Below are 24,882 nucleotides of genomic sequence, written 5' to 3'. Positions count from 1 at the left end.
CAGCCATTTTTCTACCTATAACGTGCAGTGTCTATGCAAAGCCATTACTACTATTACTGTTATTGTCACCATCATTGTTTACCATGGCATATAGTCCAGCTATCCTAAAACTAGGTCTCAAACTCAGTCTAGTTGCCTCTGAATCCAGCCTTATTTCTCTCAGCTCATCTTCATCTTTATTATCAACTAAACAAGATAGCGGGGAGCCTCGTGACACGGAGCGGGAGCAGCGTGGTCTCTGGATGTGGCTGTGCCCAGTATCCTTCCAGGTCAAGGTGTCCAGAGGCCCTGACTCAACCCTGGGCCTCAGCTTGGGGCTCTTCCAGGCCCGTTGCCATTGCCTGACATCTCGCAGCTGCTCCTGCACCAGGAACAGGCTGAGGCCACAGCCCACCTCTCTGTGTTGTTTCCCAAGCTTCAGAGACAGGGAGGGAAACACACAGATAAACCATAGATGCTCAGTTACCCCTTTAACTGTCATTTTCCTATTTTACTGGGATTCTAAACACAAATGCCTCCAGGTCCAAAAGCATGATGGGTCTCGTTGCTGGGTCTGCCTGCTGGGGAAAAGCCAAGCCAAGCCGGATGAACCAGATGCGGATTTCTCTCGAGGGAGCCTGACTTTGATTTAAATTCTGAGTGTGGTTCTTTGCAGGATTCCCTCGTTTCCAGGAAATAATAGCTACCAGTGGAACTGCTTCAGAGGGTAGGGCACACTCACTTATTTTTCCAGTTCTTGCTACCTGGACTCTGAGAAAGCCCTCCACACTGTAACCACTCTCTTTTTGCCAAGCGTCCAGTCTTTCCGTTAGCAAAGACTTGGCAGAACCGCATGAATGTGGGAAACAGCAGAGAAACATGAATGGAGAAGTGGGAGGAAAGACAGCAGGAATGACCAGCAGCATGTGGTGGAGCAGCCTGCTGTGTGCAGAAGGGAGTGTTTTACTAGGGAGGTGGTTCAAACTGGCACTGGGCTCAAATATTTCCCTGGAACAAACATCAAGTGACCTGAGCCAGACAGATGCAGCTTAAATCAGTGTCTCAAAGTGCAGTTCGAGGGCATCCTGTACCAGAATCATCCCTGGAAACTGTTGAAAAATGTCAACGGTCCCTGGGATGATTAAGTCCAGCGCATCATCCCAGACTGACTGTTTCATAATGGTATTGTGAGACTCTTGATCTGCAGTTTTACTATGCAACCCGGGTAACGCTGATGCAGAAATATGAAAACTTCTGCTTAAAATTCTTTTACTATCCGTGTACATGGAACATTATCCAAATTATTGGGCTTTCCTGTGTTTGTTTTCTCATCTGAAAATGAAGCTCACTCCCCCATCCTTGCAGAGTTATTTGACGATTCATGAGAATTCAATTGAGTCCCTAGCACAATGCCTGGCACGCTGGAGATGTTTCGTAAAAGGTATTAATGACATTTTGCTAGCACAATTCTTAACATGTGTATTCCAATTTTTCCTGCCAAACAAGAGTTTATGAGAGATCCAAAAGGACTAATGCAGGTTTTTTAAACCTGAAATCTACAGTTTTCTGTGTCAGTTTATTTTGAATGCAGAGTATGTTTCTATGTAGGAATTTGCCCACCCCTCCCCCCACCACCAAACTCCAGCCAGTAAACCACTCAGGAGGTTATCAATTTGGGCATGAGGGGGCCTGTCAAAGTTTGTCAACTTAGATGGGAAAAAAATTACATCTTCCGTTTTTACTAACTTCAAATGAAAGTTAACATTTCATTCAATTATGAACTTAGGCATCAAATGACTGTTTTGTAAGCAGGACCTGTGACTTTGTCATCAATAGAAATGGCCACATTATACTTGTTGGTTCTATCTCAAAAAATCATTTATACTCATTTCTTTGAAATTATGGTAGTTTATTAGACCCATCACAAGACCTTGTTATTCAATGCATTATAACCGCAAAATTAAAAACGTTGATAACTATCACTGGTTTTCTTTGGAAGCCTGTGTATTTTACTTCATGCATTTAAGAACACTTTTCTGAGAAGGAGTTTATAAGCTCAGCCAGCCAAGATGGTCCAGGCTTAATGGTACTTCAGTTGTCATTTAAAGTGACTGAACTTGTCAAGTTATCTGCTGGGGAAGGATTCACAAAGGCTCATGTGACAAATGAGATCAAAAGTATTTATTAGCATGGATCATATGCTTTCCAGACGCTGCTCTGGGTACTGGGGACACATCAGTGAATAAAATAGGTAACAATCCCTGCTGTCATGGAACTGAAATGTGTGTATGTCTTGGGGGGCGGGGGTCTATTCAGGTACAGTTTGAGCATCCCAAATCTGAAGATCTGAAATCCAAAATGTTTCATAATAAAAATTTTTTGAGCGTTAATGTGACACTCAAAGGAAATGCTCATTAGAGCATTGTGGATTTTAAATTTTTGGATTTGGGATGCTTAACTGGTAAATACAATGCACATATTCCCAAATCTGAAAAATCTGAAATCTGAAACACTTATGGTCCTAAGGATTTTGGGGAAGGGATACTCAACCTGTATTATGATTAATGTGCTGCCATTACCTAACTCTTTTGGGCCTTGGTTAGCTCAGTTAAGGTGGATCATGTAAGATCTTAGAGTCTTTTCTAGCTTTAAGTTGTTAGAAGTGCTGACAATGATGAGACATAATTATCAGAGCATTTGCCATGTGAGCAAATATTTCAGGATAAGGAATCCTTTTACTTTTAAAACTATTTTGATCCCAAAATCAGAAATCCACAGACCTTCTCGGGTGTCCCTTTTGTTCTTAAGTAGATATGTTTATGTAGGAGATGCTGTTTGGGTCCCACCCATGTTCCCACAGCCCTTCCTGGAGGTCATTTGTTGACAGGTCCAATGGATTCCTGTGCCATTTAGGCAGAGGGAACAAACCTTGCTCATGTGGAGGGCAAGGTGGGAGTTCTGGAAGTTAACTGATGCCCCAGGAGCAACTCTCAACCAATGAAACATAGGAGATGGTGAATGTCTAACCCAGTTTCCACACCTCCAGGACAATGCTGAAGTGTCTCTGAGAAGGTCTCCAATGGGATGGAGTTCCAGTTGCCCATCGTGGTAACCCACTCATTAAAACACAAATTTTTTACTTTGCTCCCCACCCCCTAGTCTCATTTCTTCACTCTGCCATGTTGAGCTTCCTGGGATCACCTCTCAAATAAAATACTGTGCCTTTGTTCTAGGCTCTTCTTTTGGCAGAACCCTCACAATAACGTATATTCATTTGACTTGGAAATACAATTCAATATGCACATATCAAGGCTCAAACTAGCTGACTTTCAGGCACAATGTGGATTTGTATTGTATCATATCATTTTCACCAAATTTCCCCTGCTTGTAAATTTTGCATCGGCTTCAGATCAAATCGATCTTTTCTCTGCCTGGAATCTCATTACCATTCCTTTGATGACACTGTCCTAGTCATTCGATCGGTTTGACCAAGGAGTGAGAACTCATTAAGTTGTTAATGTCATGGAATGATTTCATTTTTCCCATTACTGCTACTTGCGCATGTTCTTCCCAGGGGGTCATGGGGACACAACCAGAACTCGGTCTGATTTCATCTGTCTGATCCAGTTTTAAAAATCAATTTCATTTTAATTAAAAAATAACACACCTCTCTTTTGCTCAGGCTAAACTTGTACCAGAGAAAGAGGCAGCAGCTGGGAGGTAGTGGCAGTATGCATGGTATGCTCTTGTACTCTCCCTTTCTTTCTCCTAAATCCCTTCCCCAAATCATGGGATCTCACACTAACACATGGCTCAAGTCTATGGGACAAGTAGGAAAGGGAGGTTCTAATAACCTGGCTGGCTGTGTTCAGCCACCTGGGAGATGCTGCCGGAGGAAGGGGAGAGGGCCGAATCTCATTTTGGCTCTGTTGAAGACTACAGCCTCTGCTGTTTGGAGTGGTCTGGGTGCAGACAGTATATGTGGTTTTTAGAGTAAGTTTCAGCTGCACCCTGACCCTGTCTCACTGCAGAAAAGCAGCCGTATCTCCCTAGAGTTCCCCATATGCATGCTTCCAATGCACTGTGCAGGTGGGGCATACTCTCAGTTAAGTGATTTGACAGGTTCCCTGCTTCCTCTCCATGTTCCATCAGACATAACCAAGGGAACTCAATGTCTCCTTCCACGTCCAGCAAAGGCTGAGGAGCCCTGCCTGTGGGAGGTTGGCCCCATCTTTCTTTTCCTTGGCACACAACAGACTATGTTTTTTCTCATGCTGCTATCTCAGGTGACTACCTGAAGTTTTTCACCTTCCAAAATTTCCAGGTGAGAAATGGGCTCTTTATGTACAAGTATCCTTCTCAACGTCATGGGATCAATGTTACTGTCTCCCTTGTCACTCAAAGATGAGGAGGGCGCCCAACACTCTCTTCCAGGCTCCCGGAGAGCTCTCATCACACGCTCTCAAATCCAGGTCCTTTTTATATCTTTTGTTTATAAAACGCTTCAGATCAATTCAGCATTTTTGGAGCAGGGAAGTGGAGTGGGAATCTTTAGCCCTGAATCTGGCTTTCCTTGAACTTGGCCTTCCAGAATTTAATAATTTTTTCCCCCAATAGTGGCATCTATATCATAATCCTACACTATTTGCAACCTCTGGGGATGGGAATATTTGTCTTCAATCAACTTTTGCCAACTCATTTGTATTCCCCAAGATCACAAAGAAACCACTCTTGGTCACCCAAGAAGACAAATTTGGGAAATCATTGAAGTTTCCAATAACACAAAGGGGAAAAGGCAAACATTTATTTTTATTTGCAAATGCAGCTTCTGCCAATAGTTAGTGCTCACAAAACCTTTTAAGCTACAGTTACTTTTGGTAAACTCAATGAATACTTTAAAAAATATCCAATGATAAGAAAATTACAGAAAAATTTCCATTACACTGTTGAAAATGTTTGGAATCCAAAATCTACTATTTTCTGCAATGGTTTTTAATGTTTGTTCTGGTTTAAAAAAGATTTTCTTTTTCTTTTCTTTCTACTTCTACATAGTCCTGGTTAAGTTAAGACAATCTGTTTCACGAACTTTTAGGACTGTCATTTTCTGGATTTAGATTGTTTTTATTCTTACATATTTATATTAATACTTTAATATTTTACATAAAACATTGATCTGCTGTATTTTATGAAACAAAATTATAGATCCTATTTATGATGAGGCATTTCCAGTTAGGGGAAAAACTGAAAATTTAATCAGTAGAAGGTCATTTGATGCCTTTTTTTTCCTTTTTTAGCAATAATAAATAATTAACAACCTATTAATTACAAAAATTCTTAATTATGCTTAGAGCAACCAGAGCATTTTCACAAATTTAAATTCATATTTGTTACAGTATATGAAGTCATTAAGAAAAGCCTCTGTTTTCCCAGTTTGGTAACAAATGGCTTTTGTCTGATGCATAATTAATAGAAACTAATGATGACTATGTAGCTCTTCCGGAGTTTTAAAGGCAAATCTATATCAGCCTACAGTTAACATGCAAATTCATCCAACAAGCAACACAAAATGTATTGTAGTAGTCATTCATTTTTATCAACATTCAAGAAGATCTAGACAGCAGCACAACTCCTCTATGTCGGAAACACATGGTCACAACTGAAGTCAGATCATACCTGGTAAAATACCCCCTTGCTAAGTCATCCTCTAGAGTCAGTTCAGACTTCCAGCACGATACATGAACAATAGCAATTAATACTGTGGGACAAAGGTAAATACAGACAAGAGTTTGGTGTGCTAGCATACAGAGTTTTGAAACAGTGACAAACAGAACTAAACATCTTGCCCTGTTCACTCTCCTCTCCCTTGTGAGCCTGGAATTCTCAGGGTCTCACCGAAACATTCGATTTGTGGAACTGAATCCAATGATCCTAGCACTGAAATTGCTCCCTGGGAGGGAAATTTGGCCACAAGGGGATGCTGTACCCATTTAAGGGAGGGCACTGAGGGAAACATCTTGGTGTGCAAAAAATGATTTTGCTACTAGAAACCTTGAAGGAAAAATGTGATTTTTCAAAATATTTAGCTTTATCCCAAGGAGTAGTTTGGTGGTATACTGTAGCTCAAATTCTATTTCATTATTTTTGGTTGGATTAATGAAATGTGCACACTATCACCATCACTCTTAATTCTTCTTTCATCACATAAGACACTTGTTAAGATAAGAAAGATATTCTACTAAAGCTGACGGTGATTAAGAGTCATTCAGTATTCAAAGTTCCTAAAGAATCATTGGTTCTCTGAAAGGGATTAAAAAAGTAGGAAAGGCTTTGTTCAAACTCCTGCTAGTAAACAAGTATTACTTCAACTGATACAATGGCTACATGACATCAAAGTACTATAAATTATCAAAACTATCGTACAGAAAAATTACAAATTCATTGCAAAATACATTATACTGCTACCATTAAGAAAAAAGTGCTTTTTGTTTTCCTTTCTGTCTTTTTTTTTTTTTGCCAGAAAAGTATTCTTTCAATATAGAAAATCCTACGTGTTACCCTGCATGTGGCTAGGATATATCATAACGGAGTTTGTACTGAGTCCTTCTGATTTGCTGGATGAAGGGCTGAAAAATATAACAATGACCTGTTAAAGCCGTGCTCCAAATGACCAGGCCAGCTGTCAGTGGAGAGATGCCATTTAAGACACAAGAAGATGCCCTGGTCTGTCGAACCCTGCTGGTCATCACACTGTCCCACCACCAGCTGGTCTAGAATGCACAGGCCTTTTGTATGTTCTGTGGTTTCCTCATGTTCTCCTGAATTAGTCTCATGTCCTCATCTAGTTTTGTCACCTACATGAATCTTCTGCTCAGTGATGCCTGTATTGTCTCATGAGGGGAACGATGCAAGACGGTGGACCTGCCAGTTTTAAGAATGGATGTCCAAGGAGTTCCTGGGCTGTGGCTCTTTGAGAGGGCTCCCTCACCAACATCAGGTCTAGGAATCCCCGCAGCATTGAAGAAACCTGTGAAAACACACAGGTACTATCCTGAGGACTAGCACAGAAACCTAGCCCAGCCCCCCTAAAATGGTTTTCCCCGTTAATCACATTAACCACTTCAAATTCTAGAAAGACACCTTAAGGAGAAAGATGGTGTGAAAGCAAAAGCAGTTATTGCCTTTATTAACATATAGTATTTTCCTTACCTTCTTCAAATTTGAAATAACAGGGGTAAATGATGGAGCAACTGAGAATGAAAACTTATTTACTCAAAAAAATTGCAGTGGTAGTAATAGTGATTAGAGCAGCTATTATGAAGGGCTTCCTTTGCATAGGTGCAGGTCATAAGTGTCTGGTGAAGCATAGTAAAAACATGGAATAGTTTTATTTTTCTAACAACTGCAATCATCTCGGCTCTGTGGAATACGCTTCCTTTAAGAGAAACAAGCTTTTGTAAGGCTAACACATAGCATTTTTTCCCTTTAATTTCTTGTGATTTACTTTTTTGAGGTGTACCTTACATACATCCAAGTGTGTGACTATTAAGTGTATGGCTCAATGGATTTTTACATGCATTTATCCCTATGTATTCTTTAACCCTATCAAGATATAGAAATGTTCTACCATTCCAGGAAGCTAATTCAAGCCCCCTTTCTGCCAATATCCATTCCCCGGCAAAAAGCTACTACTATCTTGACTTCTAATAGTATAAATTAGTTTTGTCTGATTTTGTACTTTATCTAAATGGAGCATATATTGGGAACACTGGCTTCTTTCACTCAACATTGCATCTGTGAGATTCATACCTTATGTGTGGCAAAAGTTATATCTTTTCCATGACTGTGTAGTATTCACTGTCCAATTATACTACACGTTATTTATCCATTTGGGAAACAACATTGGGTGGTTTCCAGTTTTTTGAAATCATTAGGATTAATGCTCCTCTTGTGCATGACTTTGAAGAACATTGGCACTCATTGGTTGTGAGAGCATTTTCATACAATATATTTTTAGTCACTTTCATTAGTTAAACTTAGTTCAATCCAGTAAAAGCTTCAATCTCTTGCTCAATTCAGTTTCTTTTGCAGGTCCACACAAACTATATGAGTGATTCTTCTGGAGCTCTTCACTGAGATTTAGGGGGAGGGAAGAGGAGATGCTACCATTACAAACCAGGCTCCAAAAGGTAGCCTTATGCTCTTATTGTCACGAAACAGGTGGGAGGGGATGTGTGTGCAGGGTTGGCGTTTCTCGTAGTGGTCCTATGGGGTGCTGGCAGTCCCCCACAGTGGTGATTTTTGGACATAGCATCATTTTTTCTGAGTTTGGTCTAATTGGCAATCCTTGGAAAACAGGAAAGACCCCACTTGATCCCTTAGAGGTATTATATTTAATATTAATACTAACCATGACCTTCATTGCCCTGAATGATCTAGCTGCTGCCCGCCTCTCTGACATGACCTACCTTTTCCACTTGCTCACTTCACTCCAGCCATATAAGCCTTCTTTCTTGACTTAAGGCCTTTGCACATAATGTTCTCTTTGCCTGGGACATTTTTCTCCCAGATCTTTGCATGGCTTATGCCTTCCTTCTTTTCTGGTCTCAGTTGAGATGATCTCTCCCTAGAAAGGGCTTCCTTCATTCTTTAGGCTAAACTAGCTACCAATCCCTTCTTCTGTACCCTCTGTCAGATCAGAGTGCTTTATTTTTTTCATAGCATGCACCACTCTCTGAAATTACTTTGTTTATCCATTTGCTTATAGTTTACTATCCGTCTCTCCAACTAGGATGCAAGCTCTACAAGAGTCAGGACATCTGGGGTCATGCACTGGGATATATCTGGCAGTTACAAGTACCCAGAATGTAATAGCTGCTCAATGAATGAGTGTTGAATAAAGTGCTTGATTTGCTTTTCTAACCAACCCTCTAAGATAGGAACCAATTGTCACCCATTTTACAGATGAAGAACTCAGGAGGGGCTGCATCACATGCCCAGTGAATGAATGGAAGAGTAGAGATTTGAATCTAAGTGACTAACTCCAAATCTCATGCCTGTAAATCAGGATCTTACCTGCTGGGTGTGATAAACCAGTCTTAAAAACCACAGGGAGACTGAAAAATCCAAAACTACTTGAACTTTAGCAAGAGCTGCTGCTTCTCACCTTATGTAGGTCCTTCACTCTTGGAGGTAAACTGTCCCGGATCCTCCGCATCGCCTGGAGGGGAGGCTCGTTAAAGTAGGGGGGTTCACCATCAATCATTTCTATCACCATGATCCCGAGGGACCAGATGTCCACCTGTTAGGTACAACCCACTGGTTATCTCAGACAAAGAGAACATTCAGAAATGTTGGATGTGTCCTCAGAAGCCAATAGATTCCTACTCATTCCATAAATGAAAATGCTATTTGTAATCTTTCAAAATTTATAATACAGATTTATAGGCTGAATTGTTGGGTTACCGAGCTTTTGCAAATGGTCTTTGCTTTTTATAGACAACTTCAATGAAGTTCCACCAATTGGGTATAAATGAGTATCCTGAAATTCAGTGCTTTAATTTTTACCCTGTTAACTTTGGCAGTTAACTGCCTATCAGGGCAGATACGAGAAACATCCAAAGTTTTATGTCACAAAAATAGAGAAGAGAGTTGCATTTAAATCATAAGAAAGTAACAGAAGTTTGGACATACAATGAATGGCAAAGGGCTCCATTGCAAAATGCAGAATATATTCTGATTCTTTTATTAACTTGATTTTAAAAATATTTCTTTCCCTCCCTACTTTGGGGTTTTCCTCTTTATGTTTTATCATTTCAAAGCAGCATGCACAAAACCCTGCTGTACAAAACCATTTTCAGGGAATGGAGAAAAGAAAAGGAAGAGATGACAAGCAATTCTTTTGAGGTAAAGAATGAAAATCAGGACAATGAGGAGCCATTGCTGTGCTATAAATTCCCAGCTCCAGTCACTTCCCAGATATGGCCTCATTACCTCTCTTATCTGTTCACTGTATTACTTTTATACCCTTTGCAGTGACCGTCACTGAGAATTTATCTCTCGGGACCACGGTGGAAAAAAAAAAGTTGACTACTCATCCAAGGTCAAGAAAACAAGGGAAAGAAACAGAGTCTGCCGTAACATATGTCAATATCCTTAGCTCACTGGTCCATTGCCACGTCTCCACGTTTTCTCATGTTTTTCCTCTCTTAGAGTCAACGTCTGCACCATAACGTGTGGAAACACCATGCCAGTTGAAACAAACCCTTTGGTCTCCCTGTGAAGGTAGCCTATGTGGCTCTGAGCATCCAGTCACATTACTCCGTCCCGAGAAGGCTTTCCTCCACTTCCTCTAGCCCCTCATGTTCACATTCCCAGGTCCTACCCTTTAATAGATTATGAGTGATCTTTCCTTTCCAGGGGAAATTGAGATTGTGCTATATTTTTGAATATGCTATTATATAATATTCATAGACGATTTTTTTCCTGTTGAAAACACTATTGCTCATGCAACTATTACCCCTATTTTGGGGCACCTTTTCAGATCCTCTATCCTTTCTCTGAACCACCACGCCTGCTCAACCGTGTCTCCAGACACTTTTCAAGTTGCATTGCCTTGCTTTGTGTGTGTCCGCCACTGACAGTGGGGTCAGAGTTTGAGGGACTCTCCCCCAGTGTTCATTGTAGGACCGCAGTAAGCAGCTCCTGGGTAAGTACCGTGGTGATATCTGCAGAGTGGCTAGAGGTGGCCTTCTGCCACAGCCTGTGCTGTGCCACGTCTAGTGAGTGGGAATTGAATGGGAAGTCAAAAGGCATCACCCTGATCTCCTGTGTTCACCAATGACCTCAGAACCACTGCATCCCCGAGCGTCTCCCTGGCCCTGCCACCCCCAGACAATAACTGTGACCCCCTTACCTCTGTCCCATAGGGTAGCCTAGAAATCACTTCAGGCGCCATCCAGTAGGGAGTGCCAACCAGTGATTTCCTCTTCGGTACCTCTTTGGAAACTTGAGCACAGAAACCAAAGTCAGATAACTTTATCTGAAAAGGAAAGGAATGCAACAAACTAACAATTTTAAAATAATGTCTGCTAGACATGGAAATATAGAATTTCAAATTCAAAACAAACAGTCCCATTAATAAGTCTTGGAAGTATCAGAGGAGGTGCGGTCAGATCCTTTGTTGGAAAGGCATCGTCCATTTTAATGGAAGAACTTCTCACAGGGACACCAGGATTGACTTCCAAATCTCTAAACTCCTGCTGCTTGTATTATTTATAGAATTATGGAGCCAAAATAAAAATCCTTACAAATTTAATACACCCAAAAGAACAAACTCATTAAATCCCAAACCCACAACTTTAATGTAACAAATGATGCTTTAATGTAAGTAAATTGCTATTATCAATGTGAATTTTGTACAAACTGATGCAGTTTAAGTTCTTTTGAGTTGAACCCATTTAGATTTCCATGTATCATGAGATGATTCAAAGAATCATCCTCTTTCCTGTATTTGAAATATTGTAACACCTTCATTTAGATAGGATGCTGAGATGTCACTGTAAGTGTTGGCTCCCCTTCCCTTCTTGGTTTGCTCCTTTGTGGACAATTGAAACTGCCACTGTGAACATCAATACAGGTGGAGGCATGGCCATAGAAGCTGGGTGTCCACACTGGGCTGTCAGGGGTTTAAGGCGTTCATCCTAAGGATCCAGTAGATATACCTGCTATTTATCTTAGATAACATAAGGAGAAAGAAAAATTTTGAAAATTCTTGCACAGAGCTCAGGCACTCATAAGAACTTACTACACCCTGCTGGTTTATATGTTCTAGATGACCAGGATTCAGTTTATTTATGGAAGGCAGAATTTCTAGTCATGATGACCTGAGCTGAACTTCAGATGGCCTTATTAAACAGGACATCAATGAGTCCCTTACAGTTGTTGGTGATGATAGAATACAAAAGAAAACAATGGTTCAGAATGACCGTTGGAAGTTAAAATTTTCTACAGATCAAAGGCACAGTCTCTACAGTATGAATTCTCTCTTGATTCTTTTCACACCTCTGAACTTCCTTTTTCAATCTTTTGTCCTGGCTCTACCTGTGCTGCCCCTTAAATATTAGGGTTCCCTGGTGTTCTGGTTCCAACTCTCATCACTTCTCTTTTTACATTCGCTTGCTGGAGACTCTTTTTCATTCCAAGTTTCATTCAGACTTCTCTCCTCCATTCAAAATCTGTATTTCCAACTAGTGTATGTTTCCACATGGATGACCACACATGCTTTCAAACAAACTCAGTGTCTCTCTCTCTGCTCCAAATCTGACCCCTCGTCTATCTGTCCTGTCCTAGTTAATGGCACCAACATCCACCCCAACGGTGAATTCTAAACTCACAAGAATCACCTTGACTCTCCTCCATATCTCACCCCGAGTCTTCTTGGCTAGAATTTAGAAACTCTACTTCTGTAGCTTCAGGACCCACAGAAATGCATGCCCCATAATAGGCCCTCAAAATCAGTATTGTTGAATGGATGGATCCTCCATCATAAGAAATGAAAGAAGCCTCTGAGAAAGAAGAACAAGTGCATTAATATTATTATAAGGATCGGGCTTTAGCAGAGAGGTCTGACCCAGAGACAAGATTTTTCTCCCCAATGTATTATTATGATAATTTTCCAACACATACTAAAGCTGAAAAAATTGAACAGTGAACATCCCTACACACACCAAGTAGATTCTATAATGGCTAATGTTTTGCTGTGTGGGCTTTATAACATACCTATCTCTCTATCCATCCAACTATCCATCTCTTTTAGAGGCTTTTCAAATTAAGTTGTTGGCATCAGTACACTTCACTCCTAATTCAGCATTAACTAGAATTCAATGATATTTTACAGTTTATGTAAAATTTTCATATAGGGAAATGAACACATCTTAGGTTTATCATGTGATGAGTTTTGACAAGTGCACACACCTGTGTACCTCAAACTCCTATTAAGATCCGGGCCACTGCCATCACTGGGGCATGGCTAAGAGGGTCCTCAAGATATAGGTGGTGGTCAGTCACCCTTGCAGAGCCATAGCATGGAAAAAGAAGATGGTCAAATATAAAATACTGGGCAGTTGGGGTGATGAAGTCAGAGAACAAGCAAAGGAGAATGACTTGTGGAAGCTAGAGTGGGGATGACCAACAGCCACTAAATACCAGGGAGATCAAACCAGATAGAACTGAGAGTGGCTGTTGTACTTGGCAATGAGGGTATCCCAGGTAACCCACAGTTTCAGTTTGAGTTGGGGGCAGAATTCAGATAGTAGGGAGGTGGATCTCCAGCAGACTGCTTTTCAAGAAATGAGATGTGTTTTAATATAGATAGAAGAGCTCCTGCAGTTAAAAATGTAGTGAAAATTATAATAGTTACAGTGATGATTATTATCACTCTATAGAGTGGATTGAGTAGTGTCTCTCAGAATTCATGTCCGTCTGAATCTCAGAATGTGATCTTATTTGGAAATAGGGTCTTTGCAGATATAATTAGTTAGGTTGAGTTCATACTGGATAAGGGACAGGCCCTAAAGCTAATGACTGATGTACTTATAATAAAAGAAGAGGACAAACAGACATTCAGAGGAGAAGACCTTGGGAAGACCAGGCAGAGGCTGGAGTGATGGGTCTATAAGCCATGGAATACCAAGTGTTGCCACAACTACCACAAACTAGGAGAGATGTATGTAATAGATTCTCCCTCAGAGCTTCCAGAAGGGACCAACACTGCCAACACCTTGATTTTGGACTTTGGGCCTCCTGAACTGTGAGAGAATAAATCTTGCTTGGAGAGAATTAAAAAACCTCACTCCATTGGTAGTAACTTCTTACAGCAGTCCCAGGAAACTAACATACTAGCTAAACCTCACTGAGCTCTTACCACATTCCAGGTAACACTACAAACCCTTTACGTGTATTATCCCATTTGACTGCTCACAAGAAACTAATGAGGTAGGAAATATTATTATCCCCATTTTACAGATAAGAAAGCCAAGGCACAAAAGTGGCTAGGCCACTTTCCCAAGGTTATAGAGCTAGCAAGTGGAAGAGTCAGAATTCAGGAATTTAACCACCACTCTGTACTGAAGAGCAAAGTATAGGCTGAAAGAAGGGAGCTAGAGGAGTGGAGGATGTTAAAGATCTGTGGTCCCCAATCCCTGGGCCTGCCGACAAGTTCTGGTCCGTGGCCTGTTAGGAACTGGGCCACACAGCACGAGGTGAGCGGTGGGCGAACCAGCGAAGTTTCATCTGTATTTACAGCCCCTCCCATCACTCACATCATCACATAAGCTCCACCTCCTGTCAGATCAGCAGTGGCATTAGATTCTCATAGGAGCGTGAACCCTACTGTAAACTGCACGTGTGAGTGATCTAGGTTGTGTTCTCCTTATGAGAATCTATTGCCTGATGATCTGACGTGGAGCTGAGATGGTCATGCTAGCGCTGGGGAGTGGCTGCAAATACAGATTATCATTAGCAGAGAGGTTTGACTGCACAATAAATGTAATGTGTTTGAATCATCCCAAAAGCATCGCCCCCCCACCCCAGGTCCATGGTAAAATGGTCTTCCATGAAACCAGTTCCTGGTTCCAAAAAGGTCGGGGACTGCTTAAAGGTACAGGAGTGAGTGAGGGTAACTGATGACAGGGATCCTGAAAAGACTATAGGGGTGGGATCCAGGGTCTTGCCACTTAAAGCATCATCAACAGCAGTAGCAGCAGCAGCAGCAGAAACATCACCTAGAAACTTCTTAGACTTGCAGAATCTCAGCCCCCACCCCAAGACCTACTGAAGTCTGGGTTTCCATTTTAACAAGATACCCAGGCCATTGTTGTGTACATTACAGTTTGAAACATAGGAGACCACAGATCAGCTACAAAACAGAAGAGGAAGGAGTATTTCATGAACAGGGGAGGATGAAGGGGCATCTGTTTGCATAGGGTCTCATCTCTTCACTTCAGCATCATGATAAAAGCCTTCTCAGTATTTTCCCCATGCCCACGCTTCCTACTGCTGACCTGAACACACTGCAGCCCACCTGAATGGCTTTCGATGTCCTCCATAATCTGATGCATCTTCACATAGGCAACCTTATCCCTCATTGCTTTCTGAACACACTGAAACCACTCCTAGGGTCTGCAGGCATTCCTGGAATGTGGGATTCCAGGGCTAAAACCCAAAAAGTTCCAGGCAAATAAGAAGTTGGTCATCCTAAGGTCTATTCCCGACTTTGAGTTTTTGTTCATATTTTTTTCTTGCATATTCAATTCTTAAGCATATCTTGACCAAATCTCACTTCCTATGAAATTCTTCTCAGGAGCCAGTATTGATGATCTCTCCCCTTTCCAAATTCAAAAGAACTGAGCATGCGCTAAACCTCGAACTGTGTTCTAGTGCTGATTTTCCCCCTCTGGTTAGAGATGACATTCCTCAGGGGCAACAGCTCTGCTTTCTGATTGTAGATCCTTATCGTGTTCCTTAAGAGCTGGGTAAACAGCAGATACTCAAAAAACACTTGCTACTAGGTTGATTTTATTTTATATTTATGCACACAAGCATGCTAGTACATGCTGTGACAGAAGGCACACTGGGGTGCTTTCTGAAACCATTATTGACATACTGAAGACAGCTGTTTCTAGAATAGATGAAATGCAGGTAAAATTTTGGAAATTATTAATGTGATTTTTTTTCTTTTTTTATTTCCTCATTCATAATCTTCTCACTAATCAGCCCAAGGCTAGTGGTGGTGTGATTTGGATTGGGGGGAGATTGTGGCTTATTCCCAATGGAACACATACATCCCCACACAAACAAGAGACAGGAGAAGCCCTATATACATCAGAGGTAATATTCAAAATATTTAATAATCAGATTAATCTAGATCGATCAGAATCTAGACATAAAGTGAAGCAGGGTCTTAGAGTTACCCTGGGGAGGAGTACCATTTTTAATGAGGTAAGGGAAGGGATGTCCTGGAAAAGGGCTGGGGGATGAGGGATGCTCTAAGGACTTAAAACAGTGGTTGCTAACCAACCAGCATGAAAACATTGCAATATTTTAACAATGGGTACAGACATACTAGTGAAAACTGGACACCTGCCTTGGCCTTGTCCAACATGGCCTCCGTGGAGAGAAGGCACAACACCACAGAGGGAGTGAGCTTGAGGCTGTGCTACTGGCTGCCATGGACGGTGTGTGATGTGTAGGGGTCCAGAAGTTCCTCCGAATCTCAGTGAGGGAATGGGGAAAGGCCTGGCACAAGCCTTGGATTGAGCTGAGGAGGCAGCCTAAAGGGAATTTTTCAACACTCGAGGTCAGAGGCTGTGAAATCCTGCAGAAGTGCCTTCTGAACAGCCCAGACACTGACGGGACCAGATAACCTCAGTGGTCACCAGTCCAGGTAGTAGGAGAATCCAGTTACACCAAAGCAGGGACTAGAGAGGAATAAGAAGACGGGTCTTATCTCCTTCACTCTGAGATTCCACAAGCCATGTTTGTCCCTTCCTCTCCCGGATGCCATCTAGGGAAAGAGTGAGCGTGGGAGGGAGAGGAGGGAGCAGGCAGGGCTAAATCTGAAAGACTGAGTTTTTAAAGGTATCATTTAAACCTCATAATAATGCGGTTGAACTTTGATAGACAATGTTTAAATTATTTGAGCAGACTAAATTAATGGAATGAATTAAAATAGAGATGTTTTTAAAAGAATCTAGCCCGTAGAGCTTTGTGTAGATTCTGGGTTGGCTCTAGGAAACAGAGAAACTATAATTGTGTGTGTGTGTGTGTGTGTGTGTGTGTGTGTGTGTGTGTGTGTGCAGTTGGTTTTTTCCAAAGCTAGAGTGTGAGTAAATTTGCAACCCCACTACACAGATAGTAAACAAGAAACAATCATGCCCATAAATTTTGTTTGCCTATAAATTTAAGAAACCTGAATGATTTAGGAGGTGGATGCATCAGCATTTTAGTATTGGCAGTTATTAATTTTAATATCTGTAGTGTGGGTTTCTCTTTGCTGACATGAAAAAAAAATCCAAACCCCTCAAGATATGGCATTCTAATAACTCTCCCTGACAAAATGGAAGATGAGCAACTGAAACTCTATACTTGGAAGTAAGGCCTGTTCTTCTGTTGTAGGAGTATAAGTGCTTTGGCACGACTTTTTAGTCATCCAACTACATAAAAGAGACAATTTTCTAAAAGAACATAATTGCACACAACATTCATCCAAATAAATCTGCAAGTAGATAATGAAAACTCAAGTAATGAGCATAATAAAGCACTGCAGGCAGATCTTAAAAGCAAATCACACAGACGCTAAGTTGAGCTTTACTTTAGATAGAATCGTACAATTTGGCTTCTTAGGAAACTACCCTTGTCTCACTAATGCAGTTAGGCTAAAAGAACTGCCACTATACATTGCCCCCTAAAAGGAGAAGATGTAGCTTGTTACACAAGGACCAGACAAAGAACTATAGTTTAGAGCTCAAGGAGGCTACTTAAAGCTGAGACACTCATCCATCTCTAACATGTCCTGGCTAGGAATTAGGGGTCCCACAAAAGGATGGAGGGTTGGGATGGTGGGGGTGCGCAAAAGAGAGTCTGTGCACAGGATGGCTACAGTCAGCCGATGGGGAACATCAGTAGGAGTTTGGAAGGAAGGAGCAAAGTGAGGTTGGGATATTTATTTCCCCAACTCCCATCCTGCAGGTTCACTGTGGTCTGGCTTCCGCCAAAAATCAGAGGCAGCCCCGAAGACAACAGCAATTTCTATTTCCAAAGTCCAGCAGCCAGATCCCTCTCGCCTCGTCAGGCGTGGGGTCTTACGAGTGGTGTTTCATTCTCGCACACTGCACTAATCCTCACACGCTACTCCGTATGATGTTTTCTACATCCGTCCACACCTTTGTAAACTGTCCCTTTGTTAAATGCTCCTCAGATTCCCTGAATGGAGTTGGTCATCTGTTTCCTGCAGGGGCTCTGAGAGATATTGCGGACATGTCTATCCACAGGAATAGGGTGGACGCAGCCCTTTTCTTTTTCTGCCACGAAAATAGGAATGTGGCAGAAAAAGACAAGAAACGTCCATAGTTTCCATGACTTCCCACACTCATTGTTAAGGAGGCAAATTATCCATCAAACTCAGGTCACAGGTAATTCTGACTAACAGGATGACACAGAGGACAGGATGGTAATTTCCGTTCTGTAAGCCTTCTGGGAAGAGTGGTGGGTGATTTGTGACTAAGAAAATTAGAATCATGAGAAAGTGTTCTTAAGAGAATTGTGAATGTGACAGACGAAGTGACAAGGCAAACTGGGGAGGGCCCAAACATGAGAATCTTACCCGGCCGTCACTTGTCAGGAGGATGGAGTCACTCTTGATGTCCCGGTGAATCACGCCTTGGTTGTGAAGGTAGGAGAGAGCTCTCAGAACCGACAGACAGACAGTAGCTATCTGTTCTTCATTCATTCTAGAGAGGAAATAACATTTAAGGAATGAGACAAGCTCAAAAACATCTTTAAAGTGCTCCAGAGAGGCAGATCCCTTGAGTTCTAGTGAACCAATCCATACTTCCCAGCCCATATCTGGAAAATCTACTGGCAAGGGAAAGGGAGTCTTTGGATTTGATTCCCAGAACAAAGGCTTGGCACTGAGGATGACAGGGCCAGACGTAAGTCAAAGGAAAGAGATCTCTGTTTGTCAGTTTTTGGGTTATTAATACAAATGCACTTGTATGAACTTTTACAGCTAATGCCTTAGGCATTGACAAACCTCCGGGACCTACAGAGAGAGCACACTGAGTAAGCAGGCCAGGTTCCAGGGGTGGCTGTTAGGTAATCTTGAAAAAGTCCTTTAACTTCCTCTGCTCTCTTTTTCCTCATCTTGGACATAGGGACAGCCACAGTTTTCTTCAAGGCTGAACTCAGGCAAAGTGGTCTTTGGATTTCTAAGCTCTGCCTCTGAGGCTTACCCTACTCCCCATTCACCTCCCTCTCCTTCCAGGAGCTGGAGGTTTTTGTGGCTTCAGGTCCCTTCTGTCAAAAGGAAATTGGACCTAGGAAGTTACTAATAATTAAGTATGAATGGAGAGTACTTTAATAGACTGACCCTGGAAATGAGAAAGGAAGCATACATAGCACTGGACATTGCTCCCTCATCTCATGTCTGCACCCCTGTGAAGAAAGTGTTTCAGGCTTCAGGGCAGGAGATTGAGGTCGGGTGATCTGCCCAAGGTTTCACAGCTAAGAAAGTGGCCAGGTCATGATTCAAACCTTGCTCTTTTTGATGCAGAAGCCATGCTTTCCCACTTTTCCACTGTCCCACACTCCTTTGCCACCCAAAAGAATGGATTTTCCTAATGACTGATACAGTTCAGCGACTGAGGAATCCAGGTGAGAATGACTTGGGCAGCAGAGTTTGCTAGGTTCCCTCAAAATGACTCATTTAAGTATCTGAATAACTCATCTATGTATAAAATTTCCTCCCTATCACAGAGATATTGGGAGGCCCAAGTTAAATAACAAATGTGAAAGAACTCCTGAAACAAACTATCATGCAAACAGAGGGAAGTTGGAAGAGACAGAAGGTGTAATTGACCAGAACCTAAATTTAAGGACCACCTGGGGAAATTCCAGTGACCCCAGATAAATCTTAGCTCAGCAGGACAATGAAATGGATGGCCTTGAATTGGTGTTTCGGTCTTGCTGATGCGAGAAAATCCTGCCTGGGTAATGCTGGGATTCAAAAGTAAAGTCCAGGGAGATAGCCAATTAGGAGAACACTGAAGGTATAAGGTTGAGGGGTATGAAAAAATGCACCCTTCCCTTCATGCAAAAAATCAGTCCCATACAAAGGCAGGTCAGAAGAAATGTTCTTGCCTGAAACAGAGAGGAAGTCGACAACCTCTGTGTTCTTGGTTTTGTTATTATACGAGTGTGCTTGTCATTGTGCTGGATTGTTTTCAGATGATGATTCTCACGTGTGCCAGAAGCACATCCCTCAGAGGTTTAGAGCATCAGCATTAGGGCACAAGCTGACATCTTAAAATTAATTCAGGACCAAGAAACACCATCTTTAATAAAATTCACTTCTCTTGAATTCCATGAGACTTGAGTTATTTGAAGCAGGCATGAAGATTCTTTGCATGTCAACTATGCCAAAAAGCAATTGAATCTCACCCTCAATCACTAACTGAAAGATCATCTTTAACTAGAACATGTGACAAATGCTACTGATTCCTAATTCAATACCTTTGAAATTAGCATGGCCCAGTGAAAAATGGCTGGTGCTTTTCTACTTCTACAGGAAAGAAGCCTGGTATGGGATAAAAATGCTTCAGTTCTAGAGTCAATCCCAAATTCAAATTCTGGCTCTATCAGTGATTAAATATGTGGTTTTGAGAAAGATACTTTTCATCTCTGAGTCGTAGCTTCATCATCTGACAGACAAGCACATCAACATCAGCCTTATAGAGATGTGATAGTTGTAAGAGTTAATGTATATGTGAAGAAGCTGACAGTGCTTGGCACCTTCCTTTCCCTCTGGAACCCTCTGTTTCCTGGAAATTACAGATGTAATTTAATCCTAAAAGATGCTAGGTTAGTGCTGAAACTTCAGTATGTATAAGAAACACCTGTGCATCTGGCTAGATCATGGATTCCCGTTTAGTTGGTCTGGGGCAGTGCTTCCTATTCTGCACTTCTAACGTGCTCCCAGGTCCTCAGACCACACTTTGAGTTGCAAGGGGTTAGATGTTCTATCAACCAATCAACCAATCAATCAATCAATCATTCAATAAAACAGTTATTCAATATCTATGCTAGGAAACTTTCTGAATTATCAGCTTAAGGATTTCAAATTCTAAATATTCATGGTGTTCTTTGATGTGTAATTGCTTCTTGCTCTCTGGAACCACTCTGCATTCAAGGGGAAATTAGTTGACAAAACTGGATGGAGGAAATTAGAAAATACAATGCATTCCAGAGAGGCTAGCTCTTAAGCAGTTCCCCCTGATATAAAACAAGAATGAAAGGAACCTTAACAAAGGGAGATCTGTAGAGAGACATGAGTAGCTATGTGAAGCTCCTGAAGGCAAGAAAAAAGCCCCTCTGTGGACATTTATTTATTTATTTTTTTAAGACAGCGTCTCACTCTGTTGCTCCGGGTAGAGTACAATGGCATCATCATAGCTCACTGCAACCTGAGACTCCTTGGCTCAAGTGATCCTCTTCTCAGCCTCCTGAGTAGCTGGGACTACAGGCATGTGCCATCACGCCCGGCTAATTTTTCTATTTTTAGTAGAGATGGGGTCTCCCTCTTGCTCAGGCTGTTCTCAAACCCCTGAACTCAAGTGATTCTCCTGCCTCTGCCTCCCAGAGTGCTAGGATTATAGGCATGAGCCACCGCACCTGGCCTGGACATATTTTTATTAATTGCTTTATATGTAAATCACATTTGCTTTATTCTTAAATCTTTCCAATATATTTGTTTCTACCAATTAAGATGATTTTATGGTTTTTCATTTTTTTTTTTTTTTTGGTGGGCACATCCTACTGCTACAGTAATAAGGGGCTGCCAGCTGAATCGTCGGTGATAAGTGCTCGATGTCTTTACTCCCGTCTCTTCGTTATTAGATGGTCTACTATAGACTGAGAGCTGTAGGGACTTGAAACTTCGTCTCATACCAGTGGAGAAAAAGCAGCGTTTTCCATTCCTCACGGGACGTGCCAGTGCTTTCTTGCTACTTTGCTTTCCACCTATGTGGTTCATCTGGATCCACTTTTGATTTAGGCGCCATTTCTGTAACATCACTTAATATTCGATACCTCTTCCTGATGACAAGCCTCTCTTAACTCTTCAGCATTTTATTTACCAGCAAAAACAAACTTAAAATGTAACATGCTGTTTCATATGTCTGTTCCTTAGAACCTTGCTTCTCCAAGTGTGGTCCATGAACTGGCAGCATCGGCATTCCCAGGGAGCTTGTTAGAAATGCAGAGTCTTACAATTCTCCCTATTGAATCAGGATAGACATTTTAATAAGATCCACAGTGATTTGTATGCACACTGAAATTGGAGAAGCACTGTCTCAGCACATATTTTTTCCACTGCCTTCAATCCTCTTTCTTCTCACTTGCCTTCTTAGTAAACTCCTATTCATCTCTCAAAACCCATCTCAGATATCACCTTGTATTAGAAGTCTTTCTTTACTCTCCCTGATAGAGACATAATTCTATGCCACTTATATACATCTTCCTAATTCTGTGCAGGTATTGTAGTGTACTTATTTCTCATCTGTGACTTCCCTGGCGGGGGCGGGGGTGGGTGGGCAAGATGTATCTGAGCCTAATTCATTTATATCTTCTATAACCCCAGCACTTAGGAAAGAGCCTGGCACATAAAAGTTGCTCAATAAATACTTAATGAAATGACTAGAACTGACAGATCAGGGAGGCAAACAGCTGAAACGACAGGCTGGTAATTAATCATTGTTACTTTAAAGACTATTTTAAAACAGAATTGAAGAATTTCTCTCTCCTATGTAGGTTCGTTATTCTGACATAAAACGTTGACTGATCCTCCACCTGCCCTTCCTTCCTCGGGTTCCCTTAATGGTATCTGCACACAGCAAGGGCAGGACAACTCAGGAGAATGAAATTTGGTTTTAGAAATCTATGTAGGTGATGAGAAATTCTATTACTTGTTACTGAAACTTCATTCTCAGCATCTTGCTGATTTTAAATCAATGGGTATCAATGACCTTCTGAGAGCAGGGAGAATGTTAATGGAATGAATGATTATTCATGCATGATATAATGGCATTCTGGGGAATATGGGGGCAGGAGTAGTTGTGTTCCCTGACTCCAAAGTACTGACAATTTACAAAGAGTTCAGAAAGATAATCAGTGAGGTTTTACCCTGGAGGAGAATAATAAGCCCCTTGGGTTATAAAGAGACATACCTGGTGTGAGTAACAATGTCTGTCAAGGCACCACCTTCTAGAAACTCCATCACCACCCAGAGCTCATCGCCAACAAGGTAGCTGTTGTACATGTCAACCACATTGTCATGGTGGTAATCGCGCATTATCACAACCTGGATGAATGGGAAAGACAGTTTTTGACTCGTGAAGGTGAAATTTGTCTTTTGTTCTCTTGTGGCCTCAGCTACACTGCTAGTACAATTGACTGAGAGGTATTGATTGTGGGGAAATTTATTCAGGAATCTACTATAGACATAAGGCATTAAGAATAGCTAGTAGAAGTGAAATCAAGTTAGTAAATTTATGAGAAAATGGCAGGTCAACCAGACATTGGAAAGAGGGAAGGGGCGGGGGGCGAGGGGGAGGGAGAGAGAGAGAGAGAGAGAGAGAGAGAGAGAGAGAGAGAGAGAAGTGAAAACCGGCAGAACCAAGGCAACATTTGCATTTACAGGAGAGAGTTTAGTTGACTGTTCTGGAGGGATGTGATTAGATATCCCTAAGGGTCTCCTTTAGAATGCACTGTCCATACTCCACTGTTGGTTAGCTTAACAAAGGCTCACCAACTCGTTCCTGGTTAAGGGAGTGAATGGTGAGTGAGTCTCATGAGTGAATAAAGTAAACAGTTATGAGGGGTGGGGCCACATGAGACCAACTTAACTTCTTTTTGGGAGAAGGTATGGGTTGAACCTGAGAGAGGTTTGGGCCAAATACAAAAGAATATATCTCAAAGGTAAAAATAAATATGAGGTAGGCATAAAAAAGGCTGATGGGCCTGCTTGCTGGAGAGAGCTTCCAGGAATTGCTGCCCTGTGGTTGCTTCCACCTGAGTTCAGAGTTAGTGTTAAATAATAAATTATAGAGTTGTTTATCTATACCATTATCATCCTGTCAGTTCTGACATTGTGGTTTGGGAAATAAATTCCAGGAATCAGGAACAGTGGGACTGGGATGATGCTTAAGCCTACACACCCTCTCTGTGGGAGCTGGAGATGTGTGGAGGTCACTGGGGCTTCCCATGAGCCACATGGAAGAGGGCTCCAAAATTACAGCTGAGGCATTTGTTCAGTGTTTGTTTATGGGTCAAACAATTTGCCCATACTTTTGAGAGAATGAGAGTGCTCACAACAGAATGTCAAACAGGTCAAGCGGCCGTAGATTGTTCTGGGAGTTAGGAGATGTGGATTGTACATCCTTCACTGGACACTGGCATATTAATTGACATGGATATACTGACTTGGTATCTTCAGGACTTATATTTTCCATCCACAAAAACTCGTCTCTCTCCCCAAGTCTTTCATAAAACTATTAAAGGGATACTACTCCAAAACGCTTGTGTTTCCTAACAGCTACTCCTGTTTCCCTACCTATTTTAGACCTCTTAAGTGATAAGTAAGTTTAAAGGGTAAATGAGAAAGTGGAAGAACATGTACAAGAAATATATGGAAAAGGGTTAATACCATAATACATCAAGAGCTCTTACACATCAATAAAACAAATGCTAATTTAACACTGTGCAAAGGACATACGATTTGATAAAGAAATAAAAATGGCCTATAAACACATAAAAATAAATTCAGCCTCACTAGTAATAAAACTACTAATTGAAACAGTAAGGCTTATTCATATCTGTCATATGGAGAAAAATAGCATGAAAATATCCAATGATGTTAGGGAGGGTGAAACAAGATTATTGGTGAAGGTCCAAATTGGTACAGACTTTCTGTAAATTAACACTATATATCATTGCTCTGAAAATATTTATATATCATTTGATCTGTTTATTCCACTTTTAGGAATCTAAAGACATTATCAGATATGAAGCCAAAGACTTATGTGTGACAACACTCACTGCAAAATTTTAAAAGAGACAAATTAGAAACAAAAT

At 41.4% G+C, this 24,882-nt stretch overlaps 1 protein-coding gene across 3 annotated transcripts in view; it reads right to left on the bottom strand.

The window, feature by feature from the left end:
- Positions 1 to 4,768: 4,768 nt before the first annotated feature.
- The window catches only part of PAK7 (p21 protein (Cdc42/Rac)-activated kinase 7), a 189,925-nt gene continuing 169,811 nt past the window's right edge, over positions 4,769 to 24,882 (bottom strand). Inside the window, exons 5-9 of one of the 3 annotated variants that reach the window (XM_012639252.1) lie at positions 22,977 to 23,110; positions 18,359 to 18,485; positions 10,892 to 11,017; positions 9,143 to 9,277; positions 4,769 to 7,003 (exon numbers count right to left, since the gene is read on the bottom strand). In XM_012639252.1, coding sequence (XP_012494706.1) covers positions 6,848 to 7,003; positions 9,143 to 9,277; positions 10,892 to 11,017; positions 18,359 to 18,485; positions 22,977 to 23,110 — 678 coding nt within the window. In that variant the 3' untranslated portion in view covers positions 4,769 to 6,847. The remainder of the gene's footprint in view (positions 7,004 to 9,142; positions 9,278 to 10,891; positions 11,018 to 18,358; positions 18,486 to 22,976; positions 23,111 to 24,882) is intronic. The other 2 variants (XM_012639253.1, XM_012639254.1) reach the window with 2 other exon arrangements.

Source organism: Propithecus coquereli, unplaced genomic scaffold (genome assembly GCF_000956105.1).
Source record: "Propithecus coquereli isolate 6110/MARCELLA unplaced genomic scaffold, Pcoq_1.0 Scaffold139, whole genome shotgun sequence".
Lineage (NCBI taxonomy): Eukaryota > Metazoa > Chordata > Mammalia > Primates > Indriidae > Propithecus > Propithecus coquereli.
Note: the sequence above shows the minus strand (reverse complement) of the source record. Positions and strands in the feature narration are given on the sequence as shown.